General features: G+C 44.1%; 1 protein-coding gene across 1 annotated transcript in view; it reads left to right on the top strand.

The window, feature by feature from the left end:
• The first annotated feature begins 9,184 nt into the window (after positions 1–9,184).
• The window catches only part of LOC140070085 (uncharacterized), a 39,566-nt gene continuing 35,230 nt past the window's right edge, over positions 9,185–13,520 (top strand). The window contains exons 1-3 of the mRNA XM_072116417.1: positions 9,185–9,290; positions 9,561–9,663; positions 10,997–11,101. Coding sequence (XP_071972518.1) covers positions 9,276–9,290; positions 9,561–9,663; positions 10,997–11,101 — 223 coding nt within the window. The 5' untranslated portion in view covers positions 9,185–9,275. The remainder of the gene's footprint in view (positions 9,291–9,560; positions 9,664–10,996; positions 11,102–13,520) is intronic.

Raw genomic sequence — 13,520 nt, 5'->3', positions numbered from 1 at the left:
TAATTGTGCAACACTTTAGGAAAGTTTAATTCTATTATTTGTGGTAACTGTCTAGGATATTTGATCAAACTTCATGACTACTTTCGGCAGCACACACTCAACTTGCCACTTATTAATTTCTTCATTGGTGGGTCCCACCGCTAGAACTCCCACCGATAAGCAAACTATCTCCAATCCTTTGGATATGGGATAACTTGTCGTGTCCATATTATGCCTCCAAGCATGAATGACTACTGTAGACTACTGTAGCAGTTCTCAGCTTCAAACAATAGTGCACTTACATTACCTCTATCATACACACTTATTACCTAATGTGTGTCTGATTCTTGGGGTCCAATTGCTGAGACCTCTATTGAGCAGAAAAATGGGAGGGGACCTAAAGAAGCATGAAAGGAGGAGTGATTTGGGGTAGCATGCATATTACTATTCATGTAAAGCACTTGGATGTCCCCATTCTCGAGATCGCTGGGGGCTCCTGCAGTGAGACCCTCGTGGATCATATACTTATTCTGTGGATAGGGGGATAAGTATCTGGCTCCAAAAAACCTCTGATGGAAAGACTAATCTAAGAATTTTCAGATAATGAGTGCAACTACTGTGATGTGCGGTTCACAAGGCTCCCGCGCCGATCACCTGGGTTTTATCAGATACTTTAATCACGTCTTTGTCAGAAGTGACACCTCTCTACAAAGCCGTCACTGTCATCCCGTCACTTTGGTTTAGAGAAACATATTGAAACCTGCATCCGGAGCAGCGCTCTCATCCCCAGCCGCCGCTGAAGAACAAGATGAGGTAGCTCATCATAATTAGCTTCCGAGGGTTAATCCCATCTGCCCTGGTTTGCAGCGTTTCGCTTTGTGTCTCTCCACGGGGGCAAAATGGCAGTTTGTCACCTCTGGCCTTGTTATCCTTGAAGCCTGCGTTCGCCTAATGACTCCGGGGACTGAGCCAACATCAAGGCCTTTAATTAAAGCAAAGGAGAACTCATGAGGCACGGGGGAGGGGATTACGAAAAAAACTTACGCTACCAGTTGTCACCGCGGATTCTATAATTATAAAGTTGTAATAAATAGGTTGAACTCTCTGTGGAGAGCTTCTTCCGGAGGGTACGGAGCGGACTTGTCACTGCTTTATCCTGTGATCTTACCCTGGATTCAGTTTCAGCCTCCGGGGAATGTAGGACGGTGGAAATTAATTGCACAGTTTGGCGGATTCATGTAAATGATCACATCCTCCATGTACACGTCTCCGTACATGTATATAATTACAGCGCGGCGTAAATTAGCCCTAATATACTATAGCCGGTCCAGTGGCGCGTGAAATGTTTCATGTTATGTCATCATGGAGTAACAGTATAGTAGAAGAGGAAAATAACACACACGCAATGGGGGAGATTTATCAGAAGTGTCTGAGGTAAAACTGTTCTAGTAATTCACGGAAACCAATCAGAGATCAGCTGTAATTTTATAAACTGTTGCTGGAAAATGAAAGCTGAGCTCGGATTGGTTGCCATGGGCAACTAGAACAGTTCTGCTCTCAAACACTTCTGATAAATCTCCCCCAAGAGGTTCGGGGGTCATCTCAGAAACCTTTCTGGGGCCGGATCATCAGACCATGGATCTACCATCCACCTCATATCTCTGCAAGTTTGGACAATGACTGTGAAGTGTACAAATAATGGCGCCAAATAGTGCACAGCTAGAATTTTCCTTAAAGTGAGTCTAACAGCGATCAAATCCTCCTTCAAGTGAAATCGCTATTGTGTAGGGCACTATATAAGATTCCCCAAAATACTTTTCTCATTTCCCAGCAATATGTCATGTTTGAGGAGATTTCATTTTTATTTTTTATGCAAATTAGCTGCTGAGTGCACCATGGGAGGGGCCAGTTCTTCCTGTGCACTCATTTTCTACAGCTTCTTTCGATAATGAGTATTAACTATTGTATTAATGTGAGGTGTCATTGAGCAGTGTGAAGAGAAGAAAACTAGTGCATCTGCAGGTTAAGGCCCGCCCCTGGTGCACCAGGAAGCTAATTTGCATAACATTCTGGATTTTGTTTTGAATGACAAATTTTTGGGAAATGGGAAAGTTTTGTCTGCAAAGCTTAGAAAGCGGCCTACTTCATTTGTGAGGGAATTTGGGATCTGGGAGACTCCCTATAAAGGACCATATGAGACGGCTGAGATGGTGACCTCCAACAGCCTCATGAACATGAATGGAGCACCTGTCACACAATTACTCTGGTACTTTATTAACAAGAAGGCTATCAATTCCCCATTCTCTTGATGGCTTGGGGTACCAGTGGTTAGACACCCCACTCATCTGATACCTATACTGTGCACTGGGTATAATGTCTGTAGTGGTACAACCCCTTTAAGAGGCTGGTGGAGTCCCAAAGGTGGCATATAATGGGACCTGGGCTATAGGACTATCCCACTATACTGGTGGGATGAGAGAGGATATTTATAATCTTAGGACATGAATGTCGATTTCACTGCAGAGCCAGACAACACTGTAGTCTGTAGTCTGTTACCGTGGAGACACAAAAGTTTTTATAGGATCTTTAGATGTGTCTTAAATCCAGCCAATCTGCAATAAAATACTGGACCCTCCATTACAAAACAAGAGAACATTTGTGCTCTACCTAAAAATCTTAGGTAGCCCATTGAATCTCCTCACGTCTCGTCCTGAGGTCACCTTCAGACTACATCTCGGCGCTCGCTTCCCGAAGTTCAGTGATAATGATAATTGAATTATAGTTTGCTTCGATGAATCCCTTCAATTGAAATTTTGGATAGCTGTGGGAACTATTAAATTAACTATTACCTCTCCGGCTGTACTTGTCTAGGTAGGGAGTGTTTCTCACCATCCAGGACAGTCTTGGTCTTCTGCTCTACGTTCCATTAGTATATCCTTCATGCCGGACAGAGACAAGCAGGACTGGAACCAAACAGGAATGGAAGCCACTCTAAGGGAAGGGCTACGTACAGTAGGAATCTTCAATTCTGTGGTGATGTTGCTATGGAAGGTCCGAGCTGAGAACTACTGAGATTATTCCATTATGGTTTGAACAGGGACTGGTTTCTTAGATAGGGACCAGTCATTACTACATTACTTCATGGAGTCCATACAGTATCGGACTGGGTTTCCTTGGGCCCACCAGAGAAAATCAATTTGGGGGCCCATTCTTCATTATTCCATAGGAAATATACTTTAGCAGCCTCCAAATTGTAGTGTTTTCTGATGGACTTCTGGGGTTCAGTGTTGGGTTGAGCCAGTGGCCCACCGGGGGATCCTCTGGTACTCTGATGGGCCAGTCCGACACTGAGTCCATAACTTCATCACAGTCTGGACCTATCAACGGTACTCTGTTACTCCAACCTGAATTTGGTATAATGAAAAATAACACTACTACTTTTGGTTGTCATTTTTATACAGTGAAATATTTTTTTTAAGTTTTTGAATAACAGGGCGTGGCATACTTACCCTGCTCATCACTCCGGTACTTCAGGTTTTTGGGTCTGAAGTACATTCTGTGTTGCTCCCTGGTCTTTTTTCCCCCACACCGAATTGGAAAACCCCTTTTACTATCCCTGGTTCATTTCCAAAAAAACCTCCTGTAAAAAAAATCCAAGTTGCTAATAGAGCTTCAAATCTGTCCAATCTTTGATCTTGTACTGTACTTGTGTGGTGGGCTTCAGGCCACATTAGAAATAAACGGTGATTGGTGACAGGAAGGTGACAGGGAGCGTCAACCCTCGCTTAAACTTAAAGGGGTGTTCCCATGTTATTGTTTGTACAAGGAAAAAATATACAATTTTCCAGTACACTTTCTGTATTGATTTCTCATTGTTTTCTAGATCTCTGCTTGCTGTCCTTCTATAGGAAGCTTCTATGATTATTTCCAGTGGACAGAAATCTGACCATGGTCACACAGGTGCGCGGCTCATTAGTATCACAGAGAGTAATCAGAGCCGTGTTATATAACGAGCCGTGCACCTGTGTGACCATGGTCAGATTTCTGTCCAGCTGAAACAAAAAATGAAATCTCCTATAGAATGACAGCAAGCAGAGATCTAGAAAACTGTGAGGAATTGATTCAGAATGTATACAGGCAGTCCCCGGATTACATACAAGATGGGTTTTGCAGGAGGGGCGTAACTACAGGGGTAGCAGCCATAGCAGCTGCTATGGGGCCCACAGTGTCAGAGGGCCCCAACATATGGGGTATTTGGTGTGAATATGGTATATGTATGTATTTGTGATGTGTATATGCTCTAAATGTGTTTGCATATGTGATGTGTATATGCTGTATGTCTATGTATATGATGCATGTGTATATTTTATTATTGTAACCCCAGCCAAAATTTTTTGGTCTCTGTGACAATTGGATTTTAAAAATGTTGGGTTGTCATAAAATCCAGGATTAACAATAAATCTTCATTACAGACACCTGTGATAACTGTTATAGCTGATCATTGTAGCCTAAGGCTAAAGTACAGTAAATTACCAACATCTAGAGGTCCGTTTGTAACTAGGGTTCGTCTGTAAGTCAGGTGTTCTTAAGTCGGGGACCGCCTGTATTGGAAAATTATATAACTTAATTATTCAAACAATAACATTTATTTGCTGTAATGGGAACACCCTGGAGTATTACCCTGGAGACCCTGGAGACCCAATGCCCTCCTATAAACAGAAAATGATGCAGTTTTGGGCCTAAACAGCCAAAAAATGTGCGACAATCAATGATGGCCCTGAATCACCTTATCATCAGGGGGTGATTTTAAGAAAAATAAATTGTCTATGATGGACAACCCCTTAATGTTTACTAAGATTGTCTGAGTAAAACTATCTTTGTTGCCCATAGTAACAATTGACAACACAAAATGAAAGCTGCTCTGTGATTGGTTGTCAGAGGCAATGAATACATTTTTTTTATCATAAATTTTCCAGGCCGGATCTGTATGATAAAGAATGATGAATCTCCATAATGTTACACCCGTTAGAGGCCATTTATCTGAAGTGTCTGAGAGCAGAACTGTTCTAGTTGCCCATAGCAGCCAATCAGAGCTCAGTTTTCATTTTCCCACAGCTGTTTATAAAATATAAGCTGTCCGCTGATTGGTCGCCTTTGGCAACTAAAACCGTTCTGCTCTCATACGCATCGAAATATGAGGCTGTTTTACGTGTCGAGTTATGGAGAGCGCTGCAGATGTGAAACTCCCACATTGGGGCAAATTTACTTACCTGGTCCTGTCACAATCCCCGATCCAGACGGTCCGACGAAGATGAAGTCCGGTGTGATTCACGTAGCTCGTGCACCCGAGTTCCTGCATCTGTCGCTTCCCCGCTGAGGTCCGCCGGAGTTCACCATCTTCTTCCCGGTGCATGTAAGTGCTTGACTTGCGACACAATTTGAATGTTAAATCCTGGGCTTTGTCTGAATCCGTCGGCCACACCCCCCGATTTGCGTCGCATGAAAGTCGGAGCGATTGCGCCAAAATCTGACCACGTGCGCCAAAAACCCATGCAGCGCAAATCGGAAATCAACGGGAAACCCGTCGAAAAGGCGGTCCGCAGACCCACAGTAAATGAGCCCCAATAGGTGCACTGCAGCCCCCTTAATCCGTATCGCCGAGATTCTATTATTTCTTATTTCATTTGACACACGAGAGACACTGGCACAGGGCTGCCTTAAAGGGGTTGTCCATTTTCAGCCAATAATTGATATGGCTTGTCTAATGAAAAGTTATACAATTCACTTTTTGAAATACGCTTTCTGTATCATTTCCTCACGGTTTACTAGATCTCTGCTTGCTGTGCTTTAAGAAGCTTTTATGTTTACTTCCAGTGAATAGAAATCTGTCCCTGGTGATGTGATGGACATGCTGGTGCACGAGCCGTAATTATCACACAACTCCTATTACTCTCAGTGATAATAACGGCTCGTGCACCCGCATGTCCATCACATCACCAGGGACAGATTTCTATTCACTGGAAGTAAACCTAGAAGCTTCCTATAGCAGGACAGCAAGCAGAGATCTAGAAAACCCTGCGGTATTAATACGGAAAGTATATTGGAAAATTACACAAACCATATTAATCAAATGCTGAAAGTGGACAACCCCTTTAACCCCTCTTATGCTGCAGCTCTGCTATAAACCAGGCTACATGAATAGCTTTAGGGTTGGCAGCTAACAATGAGCTGCAGTACCAAGCATTGCCATTACACAAGAGGGGCACTACTTTATAATACCAGATTATGGGGGTCATTTACTTACCCGGTCCAGTCGCGATCCAGCGGCGGGTTCTCCGACGCTGATTCATGTTCTGCCGGGATTCACTAAGGTCCATGCGCCGATATCCACTAGGTGTCGCTGCTGTGCCGAGGTCCGCTGGAGTTCACCATCCTCTTCCTGGTGCAGGTATGCACGTGTCAAGCCACACTTTTTTTTAAATACTGCGGTTTTTCTGAATCCGTCGGGTTTTCCGATTTCCGTTGCAGGCAACCCGTTGAAATCCAATCGCGCGTGCCAAAATCCCGGAGGAATTTGGCGCATATCGGAAATCGTCGGGATACCCGACGTAATTGCGTGATTCGGGCCCTTAGTAAATTACCCCCAATATTTCAGAAACTTAAAGGGCTTTGACTGCTGCATTATGTTTCCGGCTCTGCGTCCAGCTGGAAATTCTGGGAACATTGATATGTGACCTCCTCCCGCACGGTTACAACGAAGGAAGTGACATGTCCTTGGTCAAAGAAAGTGACATCCAAATGGTCCATGGAAGCCGCTCATTGGAAACGGGTCTCATGACTCCCCAATCTTCCAGCTGTATATAGACCCTAAAAAGGGAAGGACTGGAGGGTTATGGGAAACAGGAGCCAGAGTAGGTTAAGCAGATTTACTAACTAATGGACAACTGGGTGTAACCTTTCACCATTATCACAGTGGTTTGTCTGTACAAATTCACAACTGATTGGACATTTGTATGGACACACTTCCAAAAATATAACACCCCACTTGTTAATTTATTCTAACATTTGTAGGAGGAGTAGCCAAGGACCTACACAGCACAAAGTTATAAGAAGTGATAATTCGTGGCAATAAAACTGATGTCAGGAGATAAAATCAAATGCCATCTGTCACATTATGACATCATCAGATATGTCATAATCCTTGAGAGTCAGACTCGATGAGCCGAGTGCAGATCACATTCCGGAACCGTTGACTAAACTGCTCTCCTGTAGAGCTCCCCCTACTGACTATTACACACATAGTGCTGTGGGCCAATGACAGGACTGACTGTACAGAATATATATGTAAATGTGAGTAGTCACGTGGTATCCAGTTTTCTTAAAGGGGAGGTCTACTGTCCTATCCTATACTATATACTAATAAAAATATTGCCTTTTTTATAATTTTTGAGTTTGTCATATATTGTACATTAAAGAATCAGTACTGTTTCACAAATTCAAACCATGGGCATACCCCCCCCCCCCCAACTTTCATAGCAGAGAAAGAGGGACTAAAGATGTGGTGCTCTATACGTGCCGGTGAAATTTTTTATCCTTAGCCATGCCTTTCTCCACCCCCACACAGTATAATTTCCCTCATTATGCCTCCATCTCCGCCTCAAACTGTGTCCCCCCAGCTCCCTGTCACTTTGTAGCCCCAATATTGTGCCCCCAGGTCCCGAATATCAAAGCCCCCTTATATTGTGCACCAGCAGTTCCTCCTCTTTTTGCCACCCAGCAGTTCCCCCTATTTTTTGCCCCCAGCTACTCTGCCTCTTATTGTGACCCCCCTCAGAACCTCCCCCTCTTATTGTTATCCCATAGCAGCTTCCCCTCAAATTGTGCCCCCAGCAACCCCCATTCTCATTTTGCCCCAGCAGCAACTTCCATATATTTTGCCTCTCCCAGCAGCTCCACCTCTTTTTAACCCTACAAAAGCTCCCTCTCTAATTTTCCCCTCTGGCAGATTCCCCCTCCTATTTTACCTGCAGCAGTTCCCCCTCATATTGTGCCCCCACAGTAAAATAATAAACGCAGATACTCACCTTTCCCCGTTTCCCTGCAGCAGCTCCCCTACAGCACAGTCCACAATATGGGTTATATAACAAATAACATAGAGATGATTTGGTCTTACCACTGAATTTGTTCTTATAATATGTTGTTCAGAGTCACTAACATGTAAGTAACATGTTGGAAATTGAGTATAGAGTGTGAAAATATTTAATTAGATCATTTTACCTAGTCTTACCATTTATAGAGTGAGGATGCACTTGATATTAAATTCAGTGAGAGTAGGAGGACTCAATAAAGAGTTAAATAAGGGAATTCAATGTAAACAGAGTAAGGGGGGGGGGATCAATAGATAGGGAGTGGGAGGGCTCAATAGTGAGGGAATAGGGGGACTTAATAGTGAGGGAGTAGGGGGACTTAATAGTGAGGGAGTAGGGGGACTCAATAGATAAGAAGTAGGAGGACTCAATAGATAAGAAGTAGGAGGACTCAATAGAGAGGCAGTAGGAAAATCAATAAAGCGGTAATAAGAGAACTCAATAGATAGGGAGTAGAAGGCCTGAATAGATAGGTAGTATGGAGACTTAATAGAGAGGGAGTAGGGGGACTCAATAGAGAGATATTAGGGAATTCAATAGAGAGTATGGAGACTCAATAGAGAGGTAATAGGGGAACTCAATAGAGAGGGAGTAGGGGGACTCTATAGAGAGGCAATAGGGGAACTCAATAGAGAGGTAAAATGGGGAACTAAATAGATAGGCAGTAGGGGGACTCAATAGAGAGGGAGTAGAAGGACTCTATAAAGGGGTAATATGGAAACTCAATAGAGAGAGACAAGAGGACTCTTTAGAGAGGGAGTAGCGGGACTCTATAGAGAGGGAGTAGGGGGACTCTTTAGAGAGGGAGTAGAGGGACTCTTTAGAGAGGTAATAGGGGAACTCCATACAGGGAGTAGGGGGACTCTATAGAGAGGGAGTAGGGGGACTCTATAGAGAGGGAGTAGGGGGACTCTATAGAGAGGGAGTAGGGGGACTCTATGGAGAGGGAGTAGGGGGACTCTATAGAGAGGGAGTAGGGGGACTCTATAGAGAGGTAATAGGGGAACTCAATACAGGGAGTAGGCTTGCAGCATATACTTATCCGCTCTCCTGCTGGACATGCTGTAGGTTTCTCCCTTGGTGTACAGTTATAGTCATGCGCCCAAGTGTCTGAGCTCTGGCTGTGTAACTGCCATCCGGGCTCCCATAATGCACTGCTCTCAGGTAGGAAGGAAAGAATCAGATTTGACCGGAGAAGCATCACTTAAAGGGAAAGTCAGAGGTGACGACACGGACCAGTAACTCACTATACAATCATATGGCTGTTATCCTGCAAGCTACAATGTATCCACATGCTGGATTATTCCTCCCCCACACACATTCTTTATAAACCTGCATTGTATACAATTCCCTCCCCCTGTTATATAATTATTACACTATGCATTCAGTCTTTCTGGAAATTGTCTTAACCTATCATCTCTTCCCATAATGCAGTGCTACTGGGAGACGCGGCAGATCGGGTGCCAGAAAAAGTCATGTAGCTTTTATCATCTATTGCCAAGGACTATACAGGGTCTGTACATCCCACCGACTAGTGGTAAGGATGCTCAGCTTGTTTTATTTTACCAAAACATCGCCCCCGCTTGTTAACAGGATGTGTCTGGTACTGCACTTTAGTTTCTCTACTTAAAGGGAACCTGTCACCAGGGACCTCATTTCTCACTAAAGACAGGATAGAGAAGCACATGACACCTGCAGTACAAATCTGCCTTTCTGCCTTTTCTAAGCATTTGCATTAAACATAATTGTGTGTTATAACTTACCTTGAACCCTGACAAAATCCTGAGGTAGTCACAGGGGCTGGACTTTGGTTTGGATGCATTTCAAAAAACAACATGTGGCTTGTCTGTGTTACTCCCTCCTCAGAGCTTGGCCCCCACCTTTGTGCTCCTGTCTAGCTCCACCTCCTGCTTCTTCTCAGAGGTCACAGCCTGGTGAGCCTGACATCAGTGGGGGAGGGACAAGCTGTACAGGAGCACAAAGATGGAGGCAGCCTGCAGCTCAGACAAGTCACATGTTGTTTTTTGAAATGCATCCAAACCAAAGCCCAACCCCTGTGACTACCCCAGGATTTTGTCATGGAGCAAGAGTAAGTTATAACACACAATTATATTGTAATGTAAATTAGAAAAGGCAGAAAGGCAGATTTGCACTGCAGGTGTCATGGGCTTTTACAATCTGTCTTTAGTGAAAAATGAGGTCCCTGGTGACAGGTTTCCATCAAAATCCATCATGATAAAACAGGGACATTACACAGATCCAGGCACCGAGACTGTGCTAATGTTCTTATATTTGTTATCCATCACCTCCTTCCTTTCAAAATCAACTTTTACAATTATGCTAATGAGGATGAAGGGCTCTGGGGGGGGGGGTGTTACTTAGGCCCTCTGTGCTGCAGCTTCACAGGCTGTTACAGTGTGCAAGGAGCACTTCCCCCATTCCTTTGCCTGCTGTAATCTCACATAGTGGGAGGGGGTGTGCTCCTGCACAGTGTAACAGCCTTTAAGGCTACCACATGGAGGGGCTCTGCGAACAACTAACAAAGCCCTTCTGGCTCATTAGCATAATTTAAAGAGTTGACCTTAGAAGGAAGGAGGCCATGGATAAACGATTATCACAGTCACTGGATCTTTTTTTTGGAAACTTTTGAAAACTTTTGGAAAGTGAGACACCCCCTTTAGAAGAGTTTTTGATTTAGACTGATGTAGCTAATATCAAGAAATTGGGAACTTTAGAGAATTCCAAATATCTACCTACCTTATATTAAGGCTTCTGCCTAATAAACTGCAAATGTACTCTGTGCCCACCCTAGTAGTAGTTGCAGAAAGGATCATACATAGTCTGATACTATCTCCCTCTGTATGGGTCAGAGCTCCAGGAGCAGAGCGACATCACCACCCCCCAACATCCGCCAGTCATTATCCCCCTGCTGGATGAAGAAGACGAGGAGGAGGAGGAAGAAGAACTGGATGACAGTAAATGCCTCATCTTTTTTTCTAAATCTTAAAAATGTTTATGTCACAAACTATTACATGATAGAATTGTGATTCCTCACACTGCTGTGCTCTTAGTTCTCTGCATTAAGCTGCTCGGCTACTCCTCCTGACTTATGGTTGAATACTATAGCAATGAGCTATGGACAGTTCAGTGCAGAGAGATAAGAGCACAGCAGTGTGAGCTCGCTCCCACATTACACCAGGGCTACTTACAAACTAAACTAAATCCAAATGACACAGTCCTGCTGCTACTAACAAGATTTCTGTGCATATATCTCTAACTTGGGTTATATAGGCCTAGATTATGTCAGTCCATCAGTCCTACTGGCTTGGAAGAGTTGAGGACATATATTGGGGCACATTTACTTACCCGGTGCGGAGGAGTTCAATGAAAGAGCATTGTCCGTGTATAATGCAGTGTGCGGCGATTCACTAAGATCGTGCGCCCGATATCCTGCATGTGTCGCTTACCCGCTCAGGTCCGCCGGAGTTCACCATCTTTTTTGTGGTGCACCTTTAACATAGGGTGTCCGACACAATTTGAAAGTTAAATCCTGCGCTCAGTCTGAATCAGTTGGATATGTGCAGTGTGTACTATGTGCAGTGTGTACTATGTGCAGTGTGTACCATGTGCAGTGTGTACTATGTGCAGTGTGTACTATGTGCAGTGTATACCATGTGCAGTGTGTACTATGTGCAGTGTATACCATGTGCAGTGTGTACCATGTGCAGTGTGTACCATGTGCAGTGTGTACTATGTGCAGTGTGTACTATGTGCAGTGTATACCATGTGCAGTGTGTACCATGTGCAGTGTGTACCATGTGCAGTGTGTACTATGTGCAGTGTGTACTATGTGCAGTGTATACCATGTGCAGTGTGTACCATGTGCAGTGTGTACCATGTGCAGTTTATACCATGTGCAGTGTGTACCATGTGTAGTGTGTACTATGTGCAGTGTATACCATGTGCAGTGTGTACCATGTGCAGTTTATACCATGTACAGTGTATACCATGTGCAGTGTGTACTATGTGCAGTGTATACCATGTGCAGTGTATACCATGTGCAGTGTGTACCATGTGTAGTGTGTACTATGTGCAGTGTATACCATGTGCAGTGTATACCATGTGCAGTGTATACCATGTGTAGTGTGTACTATGTGCAGTGTATACCATGTGCAGTGTATACCATGTGTAGTGTGTACCATGTGCAGTTTATACCATGTACAGTGTATACCATGTGCAGTGTGTACTATGTGCAGTGTATACCATGTGCAGTGTATACCATGTGCAGTGTGTACCATGTGTAGTGTGTACTATGTGCAGTGTATACCATGTGCAGTGTATACCATGTGCAGTGTATACCATGTGTAGTGTGTACTATGTGCAGTGTATACCATGTGCAGTGTATACCATGTGCAGTGTGTACCATGTGCAGTTTATACCATGTGCAGTGTGTACCATGTGCAGTGTATACCATGTGCAGTGTGTACCATGTGCAGTTTATACCATGTGCAGTGTATACCATGTGTAGTGTGTACTATGTGCAGTGTATACCATGTGCAGTGTATACCATGTGCAGTGTATACCATGTGTAGTGTGTACTATGTGCAGTGTATACCATGTGCAGTGTGTACCATGTGCAGTGTGTACCATGTGCAGTGTATACCATGTGCAGTGTATACCATGTGTAGTGTGTACTATGTGCAGTGTATACCATGTGCAGTGTGTACCATGTGCAGTGTGTACCATGTGCAGTGTATACCATGTGCAGTGTGTACTATGGATTTCAGGATTTCTGGTGCCTGTTCTTCATGAATCTGGCGCCTCCTGCACATGTTTTTTGTAAACGTATGGTTGCGTTTTGTATACACAAATGTTAGCAGCCGTTTAATTTGCCAAATTTCTCTTAAGCTGATCCTCTGCATTATGAAACACATGCGTTAAATGTGCCGTGTGAGTGCACCCTCACAGACCTCATTACAGCATTACACTTTGTATTATCTCTACCTCCACAGAACATCCTGACGCTGAACAGTACGCAGTGTCTGGAATAAGCAGAAAGAAGGCCAGAAAGAAAGTCCTCCCCCTCTCCTCTGCTCAGACGTCTCCTCCTGAAATTCTAAGCTGCCAGGACTGTTTTAAAGTGACATGTCCTGGCTGCCTTGAATGCTAACTTCTAAGTTTCCGCCCCCCAGAATTCAGCAGGGTGTGCCGCCTGAGGCAATCTTCTCAACTTTCCTCAAGGATGGTGTGCCCCTGGCTGTACCAGGCTTATTGCCCTTTATCCCACTCCCTTAGTATCCCCACACAATGCAACACCCACAGCAATTGCCCCCACAATGTGTAATGCCCTTTTTGTGTGATACCCCACTCTCATTGTGCTCCCCCCTCTCTGCT

Source organism: Engystomops pustulosus, chromosome 7, assembly GCF_040894005.1.
Source record: "Engystomops pustulosus chromosome 7, aEngPut4.maternal, whole genome shotgun sequence".
Taxonomy (NCBI): Eukaryota; Metazoa; Chordata; class Amphibia; order Anura; family Leptodactylidae; genus Engystomops; species Engystomops pustulosus.
The sequence above is the reverse complement of the archived record's forward strand: the minus strand, read 5'-3'. Positions and strand labels throughout refer to the sequence as shown.